Genomic DNA, 23,033 nt, shown 5'->3' on the forward strand with positions numbered 1-23,033 from the left:
GCCTGAAAAGTTTGGGAACCCCTGATTTAGACTAGTGCAGTATAGCCTACCATCTAGACCAGTGCAGTATAGTTCAGTGGTTCTCAGATCTTTTCATATCAGTGATGCCTAAACTGATCTCACATTAGGCTCCATCTGATAAGACACCTCGCCTCAGGGAAATGTCTAGATTCTAAGATGCATCGGAACGCGGACGATTCTGCATCGATGCAGTGACGGAACATAACAGATTTTTTATTTTACTCTTGCTCGCTTTTGTTCTTTTACAATGTAGCGCTTTGGGATTTGCTCCACAACTATAAAGCGCACTACAAATCAAATATATTATTATTATTGTTGTATTATTAAAGCTAGTGCTCTGGTCATGCATCCACTCAACTCAGAAAATACAGCATCAGGCTATTCTAAAAGTATAGATACTAATACTAATAAAAGAGTATTGAACCGTTTTTAACAGCTGGGTATCGAGATGCCTTTCTAGTATCCGTGTATCATGCAACACTAGTAAAGACATTTATTTTTACATTCTGATTTAACAACTTTCTAAATAAAAGTTAATTTATCTGACTGCTTGTATTAATTGATAAAAAAGTAGCCATGTGCAGTAATATAGATTATAAAATTGAGGATGTAATATATTATTGAGATGCATCGTAGAATCAAATCGAAGACAGCTGAATCGTTATCGAATCGTGAGGCCAGTGAAGATTCACAGCTCTATGGGACAGCCCTCCAGACCCCACGGGACAGCCCTCCAGACCCCACGGGACAGCCCTCCAGACCCCTGAGACAGCCCTCCAGACCCCTGAGACAGCCCTCCAGACCCCTGAGACAGCCCTCCAGACCCCACGGGACAGCCCTCCAGACCCCACGGGACAGCCCTCCAGACCCCTGAGACAGCCCTCCAGACCCCTGAGACAGCCCTCCAGACCCCACGGGACAGCCCTCCAGACCCCTGAGACAGCCCTCCAGAACCAGTGGTATAAAGAGAGACCCGTGACACCAACAGGTTCATATTTAAAAACTTTATTAGAAATGGAGAGCTCTGCTTTATTTTACATAAAGATACAACAATGGCTTTACTCAAAGAGAATACCTTAATACCTTCTCTCATTTCTTCACCCAGGAATCTGTGGATTCATTCAGCATTCATTCAAAAAAAGGAAGTAGTATGGTCTTTATTTTAAACTCCACAATGAAACCAAGTCAGTAAGAAAGCATAGAAATTGGCTTTCCACATCTCTCTCTCTTTCTAAAGGCCTTTCTGTCGAGAGACCCATGCAGCCTCGTATATACAGTCTACTGGTAGATGGATACTCTCTAATCAACGCCACATAGAAAAAAAGAAAGAAGATTTTAATAATATAACGGTACAAAGATGTATTTTCTTAAAAAATAATAATATAAATCATTCTTTACAGTTTGTGTAAAATGTATTTTTCAAATACATGGTCTTTTTTTCTCTCCTTTTTTTCTCTTTTTCTTATTTGGAAGAACTATGTACAAAAGAAACAATCATGAAACCCCTGGGCTTTTTTAACATTACATGTTCCTTTCTTTTTTTTAATAAGCAACTGGTTTGAATTAAATTGGTCGAAACTCGTAATAGTAAAAAGAGTGGACAAATAGGGATAAATGTTTTAAATTATAAACAAATACAAAAAGTACCAACATTATGGAAACGTGGGCAAATGAACAGAAAGGAGAGGCCACCACTTTATGGTGTTGCCCAGAACAGCCTTATAAGACAGGACTAGGAGGAGAAAGAAGGAGGAGACTGTGACATACGCTAGGCAGCTACACAACCCAGAGTACCATCCCTGCCGACTGTACTGCATACGGTGGGGTGTTGAAACCACTGACGTGCTAACATTAAAATGGCAACATATCGCTACATTCAAAGTCCAAAACGAGGGTTGTGAGTCGGACATTGCATCGTTGTCCGTGAATGGTTAATCTTGCTTTTTACTATTTAGTGGTTAGTAATGTTTATACATCTACTCGGCCAAACTCTGATAAACATGGAGTTTTCAGTACACTGATGGGAGAAACTTTTCGTCTGCAGTTTTCAAATTCACCGGACGCTTCAACACGAAGCCAACACGGCCCGATTCGGGAGGTGAAACGAACACACCGTCTACACACCCCTAGGTCTGACAAGTTGCTATGACGACAAGTCTCCTTGTTCCTAGGTCTGACAAGTTGCTATGACGACAAGTGTCCTCCTCGTTCCTCCAGGGGGATAGTTAGTACAAATCATAGTAAAGTAGGGAAGGAAATTGGGCCCTATTTGAAAAAAAAGAAAATAAAATAAAAAAGAACCAAACATGTACTGCACAGTAGCTCCCAACTGCCCCATTTCACCATCAGGTCACTATGTGAACAGAGCGCATATTGCTGTCGCGTGCGAGAGGGGAGGTAAATAAAATGTAATTGAAAACCAATAAGAGCTGTATTGAAATCTTCAAATCCCAACTTAAGTTCTCATCTCCGTTAAGAGTGATCAGTAAAATCAGTTGATGAATGTCCATGTCGTCGTAAAAAATTTACATAACGGCCTTTTTTGCTGTAGCCAAATCCCAACTCGTTTCATCAGTCTTAATGACCCCCCCCCCCCCCCCTCCCGGGTGTGAGGCGTTCTGTTGTACAAAGTGACGGAGCGGTGAGGCGGGGCACAGGGTGCATCACAGTCAAAACAAGCCTTTTAAGATGAGCCACATCCTCCTCAAAACATTCACTCAACAACCACACTCTCCGTTCCTCACTGTCCCAACTGTGGAAGGTTCCTTTTCGCGTAAAAAATACAAAAAAATGCATCCACTGACAGAATAAATATATTTAACAAGTTGCAAGATTCCTTTATTTTACACACAAAAGAAAGAAAAGAAAGAAATTCAGGTGTAGAAATATTTCATTTAAATAACTTCACGGCGTGTGATATATACCTCTGAAATCTTCCCATACCAAAATAAAAACTCTGCAATTACATATAAAAAAGACTAAATAAAACTTGCAAAGGAAATTAGTCCACTGAAAACCCGCCTTCCTTGTGTTCCATTTTGAAACATTTTTTTTTCCTTTTTTTCTTTTTGACCTTTTCTTAAAAAGAGTGGCTAACCAAAAATATATAGTTTGCATAATTATCTGTGCTGCAACACACCATGTTAGCGGAAGACGGACAGATTTTCAGTTTTCAGTCAACTACATTCCCTTTTGCAAATTAATTTGTCCTGCTTTTTTCCAAAATAGGGCGCACTCTCTGGAACACGGCTATGCTATGGATGTACTTTGGCAGTTCTGATGGGAGGAGGGGAGGGAGGAGGGGGGTGACACACACACACAACAGAATTGACCTTATATATATATATTTTTTTTTAAGCATGAAACCAAATCCAGCTGGTTAACTGACCATCATCAACATAATACTAGATGAGGGGTCCTTTCTCTCTCTCTTCTGAGTGGTTGACGTTGTGTTGCATTGTATTGATGTTGTGTTGCATTGTATTGACGTTGTGTTACATTGTACTGACGTTGTGTTACATTGTACTGACGTTAGGGCTGGACGGTATGGTCTAAAATGTATATCACGGTATCATTTGAAGCATAGACGGTAACGGTATATATCGCGGTATATTAATTTATCTTAAAATGGCTAACGTTAGCCCGTTGCTGTGCTAAAGCAAGTCTCCTCTCAGCCTCCTTAGCCAAATTGAAATGCCCAAACTATATGACAAGGTCCGTGAGCAAGTGGAGAAAAATTCAGTACAATTAAACACTATGCAACGAACACGGCAAACGTTGAGTGAATCGTCAAGTAACGTTAACGTCATTGCTACTGCCGTGACTAGCTGCTCTAGTCTACCGGTCACAAGGTATGAAGGTATAGTCAAAATCCATACCGTAGCGCAAATTCATACCGTTTATACCGTCCACCCCTAACTGACGTTGTGTTACATTGTACTGACGTTGTGTTACATTGTACTGACGTTGTGTTACATTGTATCGACGTTGTGTTACATTGTACTGACGTTGTGTTACATTGTATCGACGTTGTGTTACATTGTACGGACGTTGTGTTACATTGTATCGACGTTGTGTTACATTGTACTGACGTTGTGTTACATTGTACTGACGTTGTGTTACATTGTATCAACGTTGTGTTACATTGTATTTGCCTAAGAAATTATTTTTGCTGACCCATCATCGATCCGGGTTTTACTGCATCCATGTGAAGGTCGGGAAGAGGAACCCAGAGGTTCTATTAGCTGCTGTGGGAGGGGGGGGGGGGGGGGGGGGGTGGGGAGGGAGGGAGGGAGAGAAAAAGTGCCTTGGGACAGGATGGAGTGAGTCACACACACACACACACACGCACACACACACACAGAGATTCAGAGAGAAGAACGGAGGGGAGATGGACTGGCTGGGAAGCAGAGTTTCCTTCTATTCAGTTACATTCAGCTCAACACGAGGGGGTCATTTCCTGTGGCTACAGGCCGCTTCCAAACACAGGAAGCAAATACAGGCAAGAGTCTGTCCATCCGTAGGAGGAGGGTGGAGGGTGTGGGGGAGGAGGCGGGCGTGTCCCCCCCCTGCCATCCATAGGATAAAACGGGGGAGGAGGTGGAGGGCAAATCAGGGCGTGTCATCACCTGCATTCTACCGCCACAGTGTTCTGGGTGGGGGAGGCAGAGGAGGGGCTCATCCCCGTGTCCGAGGAGCCGGAGGAGGTGGAGGCGGTGGTGTTGGATACTGGAGACGGAGGAGAGGAGGAGACGGAGGGAGGGGGTGCGGGAAAGAGGGGTGATAGACAGAATAGAGAACAGAGAAGAAGAAATAACAGGTTAGATATGTCTGTCATAATAATAATAATAGGTTAAACATGTCTGTCACTCATAATATGTTAGATATGTCTATATGTCTTTCATAATAGATTAGATATGTCTATATGTCTGTCATAAGAACAGGTTAGATATGTCTATCATGAGAATATGTTAGATATGTCTGTCATAAGAACAGGTTAGATATGGGTCATAAGAACAGGTTAGATATGTCCATACAGGAGCATGCATGCGATTAAGGCCAGGTAAAAATACATTTTAAGAAAATCAATATCTAATAGTTAAATTTGAATCAAATCGATTATTAAAATCCCTAAATCAATCTTTCAATCAATTCATTTCAGTGGACGTGTGAAGATTTGGATGAATGTAACTTGTAGTGCACCTCCCGTCCTGCAGGGGTCTCCGTTTCCCTACAGTGCTTCTGTCTCGCCTCACCTTCTCTCTCTTTCTTTTTTAGCCTCTTCCTGCGCCGGTCGATGGAGGCCACCTCCGACTTGAGGGACATGTAGTACTTCCTGATCTCCTGCAGTTTGTCCTGCAGGAAGGAGATCCGCTCCGTACCAGACATGTTGTCCAGCTCATCTGGGAGGAGAGGAGAGGAGAGGAGAGGAGAGGGGAGGAGAGGAGAGGAGAGGAGAGGAGAGGAGAGGAGAGGAGAGGAGAGGAGAGGAGAGGAGAGGAGAGGAGAGGAGAGGAGAGGAGAGGAGGGGCAGAGGGAGGCGTTACTGAATAGATCCCAGACTTTGCTATTAGAGTCAATCTAGGACTACAGGACTGGGTCAGTAAGTAACAGAGTAAAATGGTATTTATCATATAGGCTATCAGTTTACAACATTCAGTTTATCCACCTGTTCAAGTAGTCAAAACCAGAATGGCTTCATTTAAACTAAGGCCCAGCGTTCGCCATGCCTCCAATCTCTAGCCAGCAGTGATTAGAGATGCAGATACAGGATATCAGTCCGATACCAGGCTAAAATAGAATATTGGTATCTGAGAATTTCACTGATATTAAAATCTGATAAGAGACACGTCTAACGTGCCAGAAATCAAAGCAAAGTGACTTGATTTACTGCATTTCTGACATGTTAACTCTCTCTAATGGATGCATTATATCTCAATCGTTTTTGTTCAATGACCCCAAAATGTGTCTCCTGGGCCCAGGAGTTCAAAACTTTGAATCCCTATCTGATCAGATTTGGATTCATTCATTTCAACTCATTATGAATTGGACCCAGATGTAAACAAGACGAAAGTCTTTCTCTGGTCTGCATCCCCTTAACAATTGTGTGTATTGAGCCGTACTGTATTGTACCAATTCTGCAATCTGTTCATTAAAATGTTCAATCAATCAATCAATAGGGATTACAAGTTTTGAACTCCTGGGCCCTGTTCATTAAAAGTAATGGATCCTCTGTATCGGCTGATACCCAAAGCCCAGGTATGGGTCTGGGGAGGGGACTGGATTGCTGCGTCGCTAAGCAGTGATGCTCTTAACACTTTGAGTGCCAACGACGCTATACGTCGTTAGTTCATGCCGACCGTTGAATGCCAGCGACGATAAAAGCTGCTCTATAAATACAGTCCATTTACCATAACAACCCCAAAGGCCACTTCACTGGCGAGCCGAGAGGATGTGATGGACCTGGCAATAGCAGCCATTCAGTCTCTTCAGGAAGAGCAAGTGTGTGTGTGTGTGCATGTGTGTGTGTGTGTGTGTGTGCGTGTGTGTGTGTGCGATGGCTCCAGTGATAATTAATCAATAATCCACTCACTGAGCTGGAAGGTCCACTTGTATGTGCGGTGTGGCGAGGGGAAGCCCTGCTTGTCTTTGTGCTTATCCTTGTCCTGCTCCTTGCTGTGGCTGTGGGGCGAGGCGAGGCCCTGGCCGGGGCCTGGGGAGCGGGTCAGCTTCTGGCCCTTGGAGAGTAAGTGTTTCACTGGGGTGGTCAGCTTGTTGGACTGGTCCAATAGTCCCAGGTCCTCGCTGTCACTGCTGTGGCCTGAAGACCGGACAGAGACACGGAAGATCGTTGTGGAAAATATCATACGTTTCATCCTATTACATCATTTGGACAGCTTACTTACTGGGCCTATTAGTGTGTACAGTGTACAGGGGGCATAGCTCTGTTTAAATACATATTCTCTGTATAACCTTAACTAGTTAATATAGTCATGATACATATATAGTTCATCAGACACCAGGGCGACAGTCTTAACAGGACAGTTTGTCTTAGATACATCATATTTTCAGAATATGTCATCTTGTCCTTTTCTTTGTCGTCTTTTGTTTCATATCAATCTTGTGTCAGATAAGACAAAACCCCCTAAACCCATCTTCGTTTTTCCATTTTGTCATCTTTGTTTTCATTTGTCATTCCAAACTGGTGTATTTAATTGTAAGCCTGACCAGAGCTATTTCTCACTTTCTGGTCAGACACTCGTCTCCGATTGTAAACTGAGGAGACTTTCTGTGGCCACAGAAAATAAAGTACCATCTGAATTTCTACAGTTCAGCGTCTTGGCTCCTTTTAAAAGATTCCACGACGGGATTCAACTAAAAATGGTAAACAGCGGCCCTCGATACAGCCAGAGTGATGTTGATGAATATCAACCGATGTACAAGAAATAATAATAGAATGTTTCCCAGGACCTTTCCAGGACGCTTCATTACTTCAGGCAACCAACTTGCGCCCGCGGCATTATGCAGCCGCAATCCCCCGTTTTAACATCGACGGTTAGCTCAACTCGTTCGCCGCCTTGCTGTGGAGCCTGCGGTGCGTTGGTGACAAGTTCGAATAATTTTTTATTTTTTTTAACGTTTAATTCATTTATCGCTTCTCTATATAAATCGCCTCTCTATATAAACGTGCATTCTTTCTCCGGTTAAGTTTAGGCATTCTTTCGGAGTTGGTTAAGGTTAGGGTTAAGTTTAGGCATTCTTTCGGAGTTGGTTAAGGTTAGGGTTAAATTTTGGCATTCTTTCGGAGTTGGTTAAGGTTAAGTTTAGGCATTCTTTCGGAGTTGGTTAAGGTTAGGGTTAAGTTTAGGCATTCTTTCGGAGTTGGTTAAGGTTAGGGTTAAATTTTGGCATTCTTTCGGAGTTGGTTAAGGTTAAGTTTAGGCATTCTTTCGGAGTTGGTTAAGGTTAAGTTTAGGCATTCTTTCGGAGTTGGTTAAGGTTAGGGTTAAGTTTAGGCATTCTTTCGGAGTTGGTTAAGGTTAGGGTTAAGTTTAGGCATTCTTTCGGAGTTGGTTAAGGTTAGAGTTTGTCGCAGAGCATGGCAATAGAATGCAGCCGATTTCCGCACTGCCGCTCTCTCGCGCTGCCGCGGTCACATGGGCATCGTGGCCAATCAGAGAAACGCTGAACGCAAGTTGGTTGCCTAAAGTATTGATGCTTCCAGGACAGCACTTGCTCACAAGCGGTCATATCATTTACCGGTAGACCTAGTATATTGACACATCTGCTTTTTATGTACAATTTAGCTGCACAAAATGTACGTTTCGTAGTCATTATGGTTAGGATTTTACAGCCCTTTAAAAATAAATTTAAAAAGGACAATAAGCATGAGCTTGTCAAAAGCCACGGTGGCCAAAACAAAAGGGAGAGTGGGCCAAACATACATACTGTTACATACACACACACATTAGGGCTGGGCGATATGGCCAAAAACGTTATCGCGATAAAATTATAAAATTATTTTCATATACCGGTAACTCGATATTGATAATTATCGTCGATATAATTTCTGTCAAGTTTAATTAACTTCTTATGCCCGGCGCCGATGGACGGGCTATTAATAGACTTGTGTTGCTGCTGCGAATGTCTCGAGTTGATCAGTCCGCGCACGTTAGCAGTTAGCCAGAGCAAGCGGTGTATCCCATGACAATGTACTAACTATCACCTTAAAATACTCTGTTCCGCCCCAATACATTGCAACGACGTCCACCGCATACCCCACACTACTCTAACCGTGGCCTCAGAATTCACGCCACACACCCACTCGGCACGTAAACTATAAAATAGCGGCGTGCAAGCTAATTATCCTAGCCAGCCTCGTTTCCAATGTACTAAATATCACCCTAAAGTACTCTGTTCCGCCCCAATACATTGCAACGACGTCCACCGCATACCCCACACTACTCTAACCGTGGCCTCAGAATTCACGCCACACACCCACTCGGCACGTAAACTATAAAATAGCGGCGTGCAAGCTAATTATCCTAGCCAGTCTTGTTTACTACTGGAGTCCTACCTCTCTACCCAGAGGTGCAGCGCGGGTCTCCTTCGCTGTCGGCCATCTCCTTCACTGATTGGTTGTTAGTGCGTGTGCTCATATCCAAGCTTGGAAAATCGATATATGGAATCTTTGCGACCACGTTTCATGTTTATTTCGAGGAAATAATTTATCGCGATAGTTATCGTTATCGTTTTATCGCCCAGCCCTAACACACATATATACACACACACACTCTTTTGACATATAATTAAGTGATTGAGAATAGGATTAATGCAAGTCGCGTGAAAATAGTATTTTAGATGGAAATTAAACAAAATAATAACATTGATCATTTAAGTAGTATTATTAACACTTTCAGCACCACGCTATATCCCCATCTGCGCTGCCTGTGGCCACGCTTAAAAGATGGTCATTTTCACTGTGTTTCACGATGTTTGCAGAACTATATCTATATTCTATATTATAGCTATGGAGACAATACTATGGCTCATTTGACAGTCACTATCTCTCGTCCAACATGTAAAAGAGAGTAAATTTTTTCATGTATACGTTTGCATGTTATCCTCTGGTGAATATTGTATAGTTTCAGAGTGATCCGGGCTAATTCCTGGAAGCTGAGTTATGGAGCGCTATGTGCATTTTGCAAAAGTCGTTCGCGTTGCTCGCCTGGACACAATACTATTTCCAAATCAAAGGTATATAATAGGTATTATGTTTCATCATGAAGGCATCAAAGGGGGGGGGGGGGGGGGTCGTTTTGTGATGCTCTGATCGTCAGCAACGGCTTACGTTTTAGAGTACGTGACATATGATCGTTGCGATCGATGTGAAATAATTGTAGGATCAAAGTAGGATTGACGTCATATAGTCCTTACCTTTGCTAGGAGGTATTCCAAAATGAATATTCCAATTGTCTGATCGCGATTTCCAGTATTGATGTCCATCGGGTCCCTGACATGAAATGGGACAAACTATGCATCGAGTGTGCTGGACACGTTCCAAGTGGCTCGTATGAAGCATTTCACTTGCCCAGGTCCCATTCTCCGCCCGGACCATATAAAATGTAACAGTGTGAAATAAGGTTTAAAAGGGTAGGCAATACTGCCACCTAGCAGGATTCGGCCGGCATTGCAATCTCGAGGTCTCAGAATGAGTCCCAATGATACACGAGGTCCGTGAGACTGTATAGAATATTAAAATTGAATAAAAGAAAAAACGATTATAAAAACGAGTATAGTCGGGTTCTGGTGCTCAACCGCTGGCGAGATAACCCGATTGGCGCTGAATGTGTTAATACAATAAAGTATAATATTTATGGCATGAGGCTGACCTGCTCCGTTCTTCTCCATCTTGGTGGTTGTGCTTGGTCGCTTCTGGTTGCGCTTCTGTTTCTTAGCAGAGGGGCTGGTGTTACAGTCCATTAGCCTCTTCTGACCTGGGGGGTTAAAGGTTAAAGAGCAGCCGTGTTAATGAGACGAGATGGTACTTTAAAAAGGACATGGTTACGATACATCACTGTCCATCAGCAAAGTTGTTTCTGCAAAGGCACAACCTAACCGTAGCAAAAGAAACCAACAGACCGCGATACCTTCCATCTCCGTCTTGTGATGGATCAATATGGCCGCTCCGTGAAGCTTCTAGCCCCGATCCTACCTCCAAGGTCTCCTCCTAGCCCCTATCCTACCTCCAAGGTCTCCTCCTAGCCCCCATCCTACCTTCAAGGTCTCCTCCTAGCCCCCATCCTACCTCCAAGGTCTCCTCCTAGCCCCTAACCTGAGTACCTACTGTGTATAAGTGAGTACCTGTGTATAAGTGAGTAGCTACTGTGTATAAGTGAGTACCTACTGTGTATAAGTGAGTACCTACTGTATATAAGTGAGTACCTACTGTGTATAAGCGAGTACCTACTGTATATAAGTGAGTACCTACTGTGTGTAAGTGAGTAGCTACTGTGTATAAGTGAGTACCTACTGTATATAAGTGAGTACCTACTGTGTGTAAGTGAGTAGCTACTGTGTATAAGTGAGTACCTGTGTATAAGTGAGTACCTACTGTATATAAGTGAGTACCTACTGTGTATAAGCGAGTACCTACTGTGTATAAGCGAGTAGCTACTGTGTATAAGTGAGTACCTGTGTATAAGTGAGTACCTACTGTATATAAGTGAGTACCTACTGTGTATAAGCGAGTACCTACTGTGTATAAGTGAGTACCTACTGTGTGTAAGTGAGTAGCTACTGTGTATAAGTGAGTACCTACTGTATATAAGTGAGTACCTACTGTGTATAAGTGAGTACCTACTGTGTATAAGTGAGTACCTACTGTGTATAAGTGAGTACCTACTGTATATAAGTGAGTACCTACTGTATATAAGTGAGTACCTACTGTGTATAAGTGAGTACCTACTGTGTATAAGTGAGTACCTACCTACTGTGTATAAGCGAGTACCTACTGTGTATAAGTGAGTACCTACTGTATATAAGTGAGTAGCTACTGTGTATAAGTGAGTACCTACTGTATATAAGTGAGTACCTACTGTGTGTGAGTGAGTACCTACTGTGTATAAGTGAGTACCTACTGTGTATAAGTGAGTACCTACTGTGTATAAGTGAGTAGCTACTGTGTATAAGTGAGTAGCTACTGTGTGTGAGCGAGTGTGCAGGGGGGGTGAGTGGGTGTGTCTCTACCTCGGGGGGGGGGGGGGGGGGGGGGTGAGTGGGTGTGTCTCTACCCCAGGGGGGGTGAGTGGGTGTGTCTCTAGTGAGTGGGTGTGTCTCTACCTCGATCCTTGCTCTCCTGTATAGTGTGCAGGGGGGGTGAGTGGGTGTGTCTCTAGTGAGTGGGTGTGTCTCTACCTCAGGGGGGGTGAGTGGGTGTGTCTCTAGTGAGTGGGTGTGTCTCTACCTCGCTCCTTGCTCTCCTGTATAGTGTGCAGGGGGGGTGAGTGGGTGTGTCTCTACCTCAGGGGGGGTGAGTGGGTGTGTCTAGTGAGTGGGTGTGTCTCTAGGGGGGGGTGAGTGGGTGTGTCTCTAGTGAGTGGGTGTGTCTCTACCTCAGGGGGGGTGAGTGGGTGTGTCTCTACCTCAGGGGGGGTGAGTGGGTGTGTCTCTAGTGAGTGGGTGTGTCTCTAGGGGGGGGTGAGTGGGTGTGTCTCTATCTCAGGGGGGGTGAGTGGGTGTGTCTCTAGTGAGTGGGTGTGTCTCTACCTCGCTCCTTGCTCTCCTGTAGGGACAGAGAGGAGTTGGAGGACGAGGCGCTGGCGTCGAAGCCGTTGTTGGACTCGTTCTCCCCCAGGCCCTCCTGAGACTCCCCGCTGCCCGGGACGTCGCTCTCGCTCCGCGCGCTGGCGGGGCTCTCCTGCTGGCCGGGGCTGGAGCCGGGCGGCGTGGCGTGGGCCAAGGCCTGGGGGCAGAGAGCAGAGAGAAGGACGTCAGAGTCTCAGTTAACCTCGTCCCCAGTTGTATCTCCTCCGTGAGATAAAGACTGGTACAGAACTACGGTAGAATTTCCCGTGTATGTACTTCCCCCTGGAAGCTGCCTCCGAACGGACCAAACTTTTCCCGAATCCTGTCGGCAAACAAGCTAGAACGTCCTGGTCATGTAGTACATTATTCAGGCAAAGCCGTTGCAGTGGCTTAACCCATTCCGTACCAACCACGAGTATAGTCGGGTTAACTCGCCATGCGAGTATAGTCGGGTTTTAATCGTTATTTCTTTTATTAGCGATATCCATTTTTCATTCATCCAGCCTGACGTCATCATTGGGAATGGGTCTGAGCTTGCAAAGGGCAAATACAGCCGCCTATCGTCTCCCGGATGGTATTGCACATCATTGGATTGGATTGGCTGGGACTGTGCATCAGAGAAAAAAAACTCCGGTCCGGGGTTTCCCTTCTCGGGCAAGCGGTATCGTGTTACCACATTCACAGGGGAGGCAGTGAGCAGCGTCGATTACGTGTTTTGGACTATAACGTTGGATCAATAAACGCGATCAATATTTGGAATGGCGATCAGGAATTGGATTAATCTTTTTGCAGAACATCTGATGTGAGGTAAGGACTATTTTACCAGTCTTGGGTTAAGCAGATGTTCCTTTCTCCGCCATCGGTGTGTGTGTGTGTGTGTGTGTGGTTCGTGCCGACCAAAGTAGGGACAAGCGATTTTTCAGACCCCGCTTCTCTTCGATAATCTAGCGTTTATTTGAAAACCATTCATAAATCAGCCGAAAAATTACAACGTGTTTTGTGTATTCCACTAAAGGGCTATTATCGTGTCTTTCTCTGGAATTACTAGAAATCTCCAAAACTATACTCTTATTCAAAACGGTATAAAACGGAAATGTACAGATGAAAAACAATCCGTTTCGTACATGTTGACTGCAAGCAAGTGTGTATTAGACCCATAGCCATAATTTAAGATATAGTTTAAGCGTTCACAAATATCCCCGTCCTCCCATTGACTTCAGTGTTGGCACGCTAGACGTAATTCGGTCATATGGGCGTGGCTCTGAATGAGTTAAACGAGGAAATATTGTGCACTTCACACGTTTCTATAATTGTTTTGTCGAAACCGGAAAGCCTGTAGCCTGTACTTCCGTTTAGACTTTTTAGGAGGCATATCTTCACCAGCCTAGAGTCTCAGAGACATCGACAGGAAGTACGAGTAGAGCTAGTGTCGAGGAATCCTCTTGGTTGCCCCAAACGACAGCTTAGTTCACACCTAAGTGAGCCGAGGCCAGGGGCTACGGCCCGATGCTTAACCCTTTCACTGCCACACTACAGAAGGTTAAGTGGTTATGGTAGTGCTATCCAGTATGGACTATGTGGCTAGGGAAAAGATATTTCAGCTCAATGGGTTAGCATTAGCTAGCTCGTTAACGTTAGCAGTTACCAGCCAGCTAAGCCCAGAGCACACAATAAAAACAAATTGAATTAAACAGGGTCCAGAAATAACCCCCCCCCCCCCCCCCCCCCGCATATATCTCTGAAAGCCTGCCACTCAGGCAGGTAACTGTAACCCAAATATACCTCGGTTGGATGAAATCAAATTGCGGTTTCTTAACCCTTGTGGCTCCCTAGGATTTTGACAAAAATGGGCCTTGGATCAAAGCCATATAATTTTAACTGTTTACTATTTAAAAAAAAAAGAATTCCCCCATGATTAACATTAATAGCCTAATCTCAAGATATCTGTAACGAATGACAGATATTTCGAAATTTTAACCACTTAAATTCGTGTTCGTTTGATACCACGAGAAACAGTCATATTTATCATATTTCTATACATTTCTGATACCACATTACAGTGTGTGTAAACTCGACCAAATACCTATGAATAAGAATCTGCCATTAGAAAAAAGAAAGGTTGACTAATTCGGTCAGAAATAGCGGCGACGCTAAACGTTAGTAAGCGCTGATTATTACTATTTTATTACATGGCGTTTTCACATTCGCCGAAATGCTTGCTTGTGATTGGTCAATAGCCCCCCGACAGCGGTCATTATTTTTCAATAATGACCGCAGTGCGCAGCTGTTGGCAATCAAGCCCACATCAGTGCAGCAAATCAGACACACCTGCCGCGCTGCACTGACAGCGGAGTGTCAGCGGAGCCAGAACAGAGGCTGCCCGCGATAATAATAATCACTTTATTTGGGCTGACAGAGCCACAGAACTGCGATTTGTCAAATGAATTAGGTATATTGTTAGTAAGTTAGCCATGTAATAAGCGGGATAATGTATAGCCTACTCGGTCATTGTCGCAAAATAATTGACCTTCACTACGTTTAAAACACCTCGGCGCGGCGCCTCGGTATTTTAAACTCCGTGTCGGTCAATTATTTTGCGACAATGACCTCGTAGCCATACATTATCCCTTACATATTCTGCGGGCGAGCATTAGTCAATCTCCCGGTATAATTCTGAACACAGGTCGCTGTCGGCCGAGTACCAGAGTACTTCCGCGAGTGGAGCACTAGTGACACTTTCTCATAGAAGCGACGCGGGCCTGGGGGGCTCTTTTTTCAGGGTGTGACATGCGATATGGGAGAGGGAGGTGGAGCGAGGTGGATGATTATGGTTCTTCTGTGTTGAGCGCTGTCTCGCACCCCCCCCCCCCCCCACCCCCCGGAGCAGAGTGGTGTACTTTCAGCCACATTGCGGCAGCATGATCACCGCCCCCTGCCTGCTTAGTTGCCGGCAAAGTGAGCTGTAGAGCAATTGCGCCACCGTGTGTTCTACATCGTGAACAGCACCATTAAAAATTAGTCTGACGCCTGACAGTGTGTAGAGGCATTGCATTTGATAATTCTATCTAGAATTGAACGAATGAGAGCAGATTAAAAAATGCCTTTTAACATGGGAGCGGTGCTGATGAAAACGGACACCAGGCACACCGTGGGTACCCTATACTAATAACTTTTGTTTTAGAGCGTTTCAAATCATAAGCTTTTGACATAATGAAAATATATGTCAAATGAAGATATTTTCCCAATTTCATGAAATAATAATAAACACAGACACCGCTGTGCTCACACACACAAAAAATTCAAGAAAGTAGAAAACGGTACCAGGGAGCCACAAGGGACAATTTGTCCATGCAGCCTACTTTAAACCAGTGTAGGCTATAATCTTTCTGACCGTGAATTCTGACCTTTCCTGTGTAACACATAGTATTCAATGACATCTTGGAAGGCAAACAAAAAAAGGGGATTTTAATCAAATTACAGGCGATTATCATTAAATGACAATCGTGGCCAGTGAGCTGTGTTGCTGGCATTGAGAAGAGATGAGAACACTGAACACGCCTGGGTGTCAATTTCAAATGGATAAGTCACTATGCATGGAACAAATGATGATTATTGTGGTTGATTATTTAGTTTGACATCTTTCTGTCGCAGACACCGTCACAGATTGTGTCACAGTGTGATTGGATGAAATGCCAGCCTGGTTTCACTTTGGTTTTAGCTATAGCCAAGATGTTTAAACATGGAGGGGACAGAGATTGGCAGAGCAAAAAAAAACACAGTCGGGACCATAGAGACAACAGAAACCTTTGCCAAATTATAAATGTCAAGCAAAACCTTAATTTCTGTGGAGAGACTGTTATCAAATGTGGAGCAGCTCATCCTGAATCAGCTTCAGGTTGAACAGGGTTCAACTCAACAAACTGTGCAGCACTTGCAAGGAGCTCTATAATACAGCTGACTGGTTAAACATTTTTTTTTATCGAATGCTTGTCCATTCAGATGGTGGTAAAGTAGCTACACAACAAGCTCTTTGTTCAGTTTACCTACATGACAAGCCCTTCCTTCAGTTTACCTACATGACAAGCCCTTTGTTCAGTTTATCTACACGACAAGCCCTTTGTTCAGTTTACCTACACGACAAGCCCTTCCTTCAGTTTACCTACATGACAAGCCCTTCCTTCAGTTTACCTACACGACAAGCCCTTTGTTCAGTTTACCTACATGACAAGCCCTTTGTTCAGTTTACCTACATGACAAGCCCTTTGTTCAGTTTACCTACATGACAAGCCCTTTGTTCAGTTTACCTACATGACAAGCCCTTTGTTCAGTTTTCCTACATGACAAGCGCTTTGTTCAGTTTACCTACATGACAAGCGCTTTGTTCAGTTTACCTACATGACAAGCCCTTTGTTCAGTTAGAATCTTTTTGCAGCAGTTTACATATGTCCCAATTAGTGGCCCACGAGGACAAACCAAATCATGTTTTGTTTTTGACTTTGCATAATCCTAACACTTTCCGTGCCAGCCATGCGGTGCCCCGGAACCCCGCTGCGTGCCACCACCCACTTCAATGACAGAGCTCTCATATTTGCGAACGCATAAACTATATCTTAAATTATGGCTATGTGTCTAATATGGCCGTCGCTTATCAATTGTTTGCAGTCAACATTGTCGAAAAGGATAATTTTTTTTATTATATATATTTTTTTATAAACCGGTTCATTTCCGTTTTATACCATTTTGAAAAACGCTTGTTTTTTTAAGTTTCAGATTTTTTTTTAGATAAATGCCCTTTACTGGAATACACTGGAATACACAAAACACGTTGTCATTTTTTGGCCTATTTATGAATAGTTTTCAAATAAACGCTAGATTATCGATAGTATATGTGTACTTATGCACGCTATAGAAGCGGGCTGAAAAATCTATTATCTTATTTCCTGATCGCACACACACACATATGGGACACGCTGATATATAGGTGAAGATAGCTCTGATTATCCCAAGACTGGTCAAATAGATTCCTTACCTCAGATGTTCTCCAAAAAGATTATTCCAATTCCTGATCGCCATTCCAAATATCGATCGCGTTTATTGATCCAACGCTGGGTACTGGAAACACATATTTTCTGCTGTTCTGGTGGTGGGCAATGACTTGGATCGTCTCCGGTTACTTGTCTGACAAGTAAAATGTGGAAGCAGGACTTTTTTTCTCTCCATGCGTTTCATTTAATCCAATCCAAAGGGGTGCAGTACCATCCGGAGAGACGATAGGGGGCGGTATTTTCCCTGTTAAGAGTTCAGACAGATCCCCACTGGTAACGTGAGGCTAGATTGATGAAAAATGAATGGAAATCGATAATAAAAAAAATAACGATTAAAAACAAGATCTCTCGTCGGCTGGCACTCAACGGTTGGCATGAACTAACGAGAAATCTCGTCGGCTGGCACTCAACGGTTGGCATGAACTAACGAGAAATCTCGTCGTTGGCACTGAAAGTGTTAATGTAGTTGCCTCAATATGGTGAAATGCACATGTTAAGACTGTGGTCATTTACCTTTCAGGAGATAGTTTGGCTGGTGAAACCTCCGAAACCCAGCAGCTACAGATGGCCGTGAGCCAAGAGGTTCACTTCAAGCACAGCCATGTTGCTGCCTCTTCTCTAAGTAGTGCTGGCTGCCAATGTATCTCCCAAACATTACTATGTAGTAGGGATGTTCGATATTGGCTTTTTTACCGATATCCCGATATTGTCCAACTCTTAATTTCCGATACCGATATATGCGAGGTTCCCCCCCCCCAAAAAACACATTATGCATACTTTTCACAATAAATGAAATAATAATTTGTTCTTGCCTGGGTAAATAAAGGTTAAATAAATGTAAAAAAAAAAAAAAAAAACATTTACATATATATATTTTTTTAAATAAATACCGATAATTTCCGATATTACATTTGAATGCCAATATCGGCCGATAATATCAGTAGGCCAATAATATCGGACATCCCTACTATGTGGAGTATGCTGGCACAGAAGCACCAGTTTCTTAGCAACAGAAAGCATCTCTGCTTTAAACACAGAATCATCAGACACCTTGTACACCGCATTTACCTGGAAGGAGGTCCTGCTGTGGGGCTGCGGGTGGTGTGGGGAGAGGGGGCGCGTGGTGGAGGTCTGGAGGTGATGATGGTGGTGATGCTGCGGGTGAATCTTCGGCTGACTCATCAGCATCAGCAGCTCCGCAGGTTTCTCCCTCTCGTCCAAATCATCCAGGTCCACCTCGTGGCACACCAGCGCCTCGGGGCCTATCTGGGGCATCAGCTCCTCCGCCGTGGGGCCCTGTTGTTGGGCCTGCTGGTGCTGCTGCGCCGTGGGGACTCCTCCTCCCGGGAACTTCTCTCCTCTCTGGCAGTAGTGGATCTCTGGGACGAGTGAAGGCATCTCGACGGCATCGAAGGCGTCTTCAGGCGACACCGGCAAAGATCGGTCGTCCGCCCTCTCTTTTAGCTTCTCCTCCGTTTTCCTAAACCTCTCCTCTCCCTTCATCACGGCCTCACTCCTCCTCTCCGCCTCACCCCTCCTCTCGGCCTCAGTCCTCCTCTCGGCCTCACTCCTCCTCTCGGCCTCAGTCCTCCTCTCGGCCTCACTCCTCCTCTCGGCCTCGGCCCTCCTCTCCGCCTCATTCCTCCTCTCCGCCTCATTCCTCCTCTCCGCCTCGGCCCTCCTCTCCGCCTCGGCCCTCCTCTCCGCCTCATTCCTCCTCTCCGCCTCATTCCTCCTCTCCGCCTCGGCCCTCCTCTCCGCCTCGGCTCTCTTGGTCGGCGACGTCATCGTTTTGGGCGGTGTTGCGGCCGCTTTGGGCGAAGTCGCCGGTGCTTTGGGCGAGGTGGCAGCCGGCGTGGCTCTCGGCGAGGTGGTGGTCTTGGCCTCTTCCCTCCGGTCCAGGCGCACCTTCTTGTCGGGCGTCCTCTGCTCCGTGGCCTTGCGCTTGGCCACCGGCCCTGGTCCGCGGTCCTCCTTGCACGTCGTCAAGTCGTCCTCGGTGGCCGAATCGGTGTCAGAGTCTGCCGTCGTGGTGGTGGCGGAAGGTTCCGGGGGAAGATGTTGGGAAGGGAGGCAGTGGAGGACGACCATCGGCTCATCCTGGCGGTTTAAACCCCCTCGAGGAGGAGTGGACAGCGCCTCTATGTGGTTGGGAGTGGTATTGGCTGGGCTAGTAGTGGTAGTGCAGTGGGGGTTTCTGGGCGGGGTTTCAGAACCCGCTTCCCTGGCGATGCTCCGCCTCCCTTTAGCCCTGGGGGAGGACAGCGGCTGCTTGCTTTCCTCCTCTTTAGCTCGATCCGGGACGGGAGAGGAGGTCTTGTGCTGCTGCTTGTCAGGGAGCGGAGACATTTTCCGTTCGTCTTGGACAACGGGCGACATTTTGTTTAGCTTATCTGGAACTGGTGACATTTTGTTGAGCGGTTTCTCGTGTACGGGAGACATTTTGTTTTGCTTCTCCTGCTGTATGGGAGACATTTTAATGATCTTTTCCTGGACAGGAGATGTTCTGTTTAGCTTGTCCTGTTGCGAGGGGGACATGGTCTTCATCTTGTCCTGCTGCAAGGGAGACATGGTCTTCATCTTGTCCTGCTGCAAGGGAGACATGGTCTTCATCTTGTCCTGCTGCAAGGGAGACATGGTCTTCATCTTGTCCTGCTGCAAGGGAGACATGGTCTTCATCTTGTCCTGCTGCAAGGGAGACATGGTCTTCATCTTGTCCTGCTGCAAGGGAGACATGGTCTTCATCTTGTCCTGCTGCAAGGGAGACATGGTCTTCAGCTTGTCCTGCTGCAAGGGAGACATGGTCTTCATCTTGTCCTGCTGCAAGGGAGACATCGTCTTCATCTTGTCCTGCTGCAAGGGAGACATGGTCTTGAGCTTGTCCTGCTGCAAGGGAGACATGGTCTTGTCCTGCTGCAAGGGAGACATGGTCTTGAGCTTGTCGTGCTGCAAGGGAGACATGGTCTTGAGCTTGTCCTGCTGCAAGGGAGACATGGTCTTGAGCTTGTCCTGCTGCAAGGGAGACATGGTCTTGAGCTTGTCCTGCTGCAAGGGAGACATGGTCTTGTCCTGCTGCAAGGGAGACATGGTCTTGTCCTGCTGCAAGGGAGACATGGTCTTGTCCTGCTGCAAGGGAGACATGGTCTTGTCCTGCTGCAAGGGAGACATGGTCTTGTCCTGTTGCAAGGGAGACATGGTCTTGTCCTGCTGCAAGGGAGACATGGTCTTGTCCTGCTGCAAGGGAGACATGGTCTTGTCCTGTTGCAAGGGAGACATGGTCTTGTCCTGCTGCAAGGGAGACATGGTCTTGTCCTGCTGCAAGGGAGACATGGTCTTGTCCTGCTGCAAGGGAGACATGGTCTTCATCTTGTCCTGCTGCAAGGGAGACATGGTCTTGTCCTGTTGCAAGGGAGACATGGTATTGTCCTGCTGCAAGGGAGACATAGTCTTGTCCTGTTGCAAGGGAGACATGGTATTGTCCTGCTGCAAGGGAGACATGGTCTTGTCCTGTTGCGAGGGGGACATTGTGTTGAGCTTGTCCTGTTGCGAGGGGGACATTGTCTTGTCCTGTCGCGAGGGAGACATTGTCTTGTCCTGTTGCGAGGGGGACATTGTCTTGTCTTGTTGCGAGGGAGACATGGTCTTGTCCTGTTGCGAGGGGGACATTGTCTTGTCCTGCTGCAAGGGAGACATTGTCTTCGTCTTGTCCTGTTGCAAGGGAGACATCATCTTCAGCTTGTCCTGTTTGTCCTGCTGCAAGGGAGACATCGTCTTCAGCTTGTCCTGTTTGTCCTGCTGCAAGGGAGACATCGTCTTCATCTTGTCCTGTACAGGAGACATCGTCTTCAGCTTGTCCTGTTTGTCCTGCTGCAAGGGAGACATCGTCTTCAGCTTGTCCTGTTTGTCCTGCTGCAAGGGAGACATCATCTTCAGCTTGTCCGGTTTGTCCTGCTGCAAGGGAGACATCATCTTCAGCTTGTCCTGTTTGTCCTGCTGCAAGGGAGACATCGTCTTCGTCTTGTCCTGTTTGTCCTGCTGCAAGGGAGACATTGTCTTCAGCTTGTCCTGTTTGTCCTGCTGCAAGGGAGACATCGTCTTCGTCTTGTCCTGTTTGTCCTGCTGCAAGGGAGACATTGTCTTCAGCTTGTCCTGTTGCAAGGGAGACATCGTCTTGAACTTGTCCTGTTGCAAGGGAGACATCGTCTTGAACTTGTCCTGTTGCAAGGGAGACATCATCTTGAACTTGTCCTGTTGCAAGGGAGACATCGTCTTGAACTTGTCCTGTTGCAAGGGAGACATCATCTTGAACTTGTCCTGCACAGGGGACATTTTGTTTTGTTTGCTGTGAACAACAGGCGACACAGCAGCTTCTGACTCTGGCACCCTCCGTGTTCGGCCGAGGTCCTCCTCGGCCGGATCCCGCCACACCCTGGGGCGGGTCATGAATGAGGTGGTGGGGGTGTTAGCGGCCTGGGGTAGTCTTCTTTCCACCTTGCTGCGCTCCTCCTCCTCCTCCTCGTCCTCATCATCCTCGTCCTCCTCTTCCTCCCGATCTTCCTCTTCCTCCTGTTGGCGGGCCGTGGCTGGGTCCGTCCGCTCCGCCCACGCCCGTTTCTTGTCAGGGGAGTCCTCTGATTCGCTGTCATCCGACGAGTTCCCGTACTCTTCTACAGGAGAAACAGAGGAGGGTTGTTAGGGAAAACTTTAGGAAGTTTAGGTCTCCTCTCCTCATATGACTGCAAACAAAATGGCGGCGTGCATTTCCTTCCATCGATATTTGCTAGTTTCCGAATAAATTTCCAAAACTCATATTTAACTAATAACACTTTAACCTATTGGTAAACAAACGCATTGCTGAAAATATACACTATGAGTGCTGTTTTGACAGGGTTAGGGTCTTTACTCTTGGCTACATTTTAATTCATGGTTAGGGTCTGCCTGTCTTATACACGGCCTGAAATTCATTGACAATTTCAATGTTTTCTGGAATAACCCCGAACGCTTTCAAAGAAATGGCTTCTTCCCAAATCGCTTAGGTTCCAGGCTTCTAGCAGTAAACATGCGTCATGCCTTAATGGCCTCCAAGGATATCAAACTCATACCAGCACGAGAGATAATCACGAAGGACACAATCTCGCCACGAGGTGCAGCAGCAGCACAAGGCGTCCCCCCCCCCCCCCCATATCACACAAGGCCATCTCGTCTGATCAAATGTCCTCGAAAGCACTAGAGTACAGTATAGTATAGTACAACTACCATGCCATCTCTCAAAACATACCGGTAATCATAACCAGCCAATGGCATGGTAAAAACTATACACCATCAATGCGTTTACCTGCTATTAACCTCAGGGCCATCAAGGTCAAGCCAAAGCAGACCTCCTCTAAAGAAGTCCAACAAATAAAATTAGCCCTCCTAAATGTCAGATCACTGAATAATAAAACATTTTTAGTAAATGATCTGATTAAAGAAAATAACTTAGATTGCATCTGCCTAGTAGAGACATGGCTAAATAATGACACAGCTACATCAATAATGATAGAAGCTTGTCCACCAGACTATAATTTTCTTCAAATACCCAGAAAAAATTTAAGGGGGGGGGGGGGGGGGGGGGTTTGCAACAATTTTCTCCTCAAAACTCTTGTTTAGAATCACAGAGTT

The 23,033-nt window shown here is 45.6% G+C and overlaps 1 protein-coding gene across 1 annotated transcript in view; it reads right to left on the minus strand.

Moving 5' to 3' along the window:
• Nucleotides 1–1,043: 1,043 nt before the first annotated feature.
• The window catches only part of arid4a (AT-rich interactive domain 4A), a 96,025-nt gene continuing 74,035 nt past the window's right edge, over nucleotides 1,044–23,033 (minus strand). Inside the window, exons 21-26 of the mRNA XM_084308529.1 lie at nucleotides 18,441–22,039; nucleotides 12,289–12,484; nucleotides 10,413–10,517; nucleotides 6,614–6,841; nucleotides 5,277–5,423; nucleotides 1,044–4,749 (exon numbers count right to left, since the gene is read on the minus strand). Coding sequence (XP_084164655.1) covers nucleotides 4,646–4,749; nucleotides 5,277–5,423; nucleotides 6,614–6,841; nucleotides 10,413–10,517; nucleotides 12,289–12,484; nucleotides 18,441–22,039 — 4,379 coding nt within the window. The 3' untranslated portion in view covers nucleotides 1,044–4,645. The remainder of the gene's footprint in view (nucleotides 4,750–5,276; nucleotides 5,424–6,613; nucleotides 6,842–10,412; nucleotides 10,518–12,288; nucleotides 12,485–18,440; nucleotides 22,040–23,033) is intronic.

Source organism: Notolepis coatsorum (assembly GCF_963971535.1).
Source record: "Notolepis coatsorum genome assembly, chromosome: 2".
Taxonomy (NCBI): Eukaryota; Metazoa; Chordata; class Actinopteri; order Aulopiformes; family Paralepididae; genus Notolepis; species Notolepis coatsorum.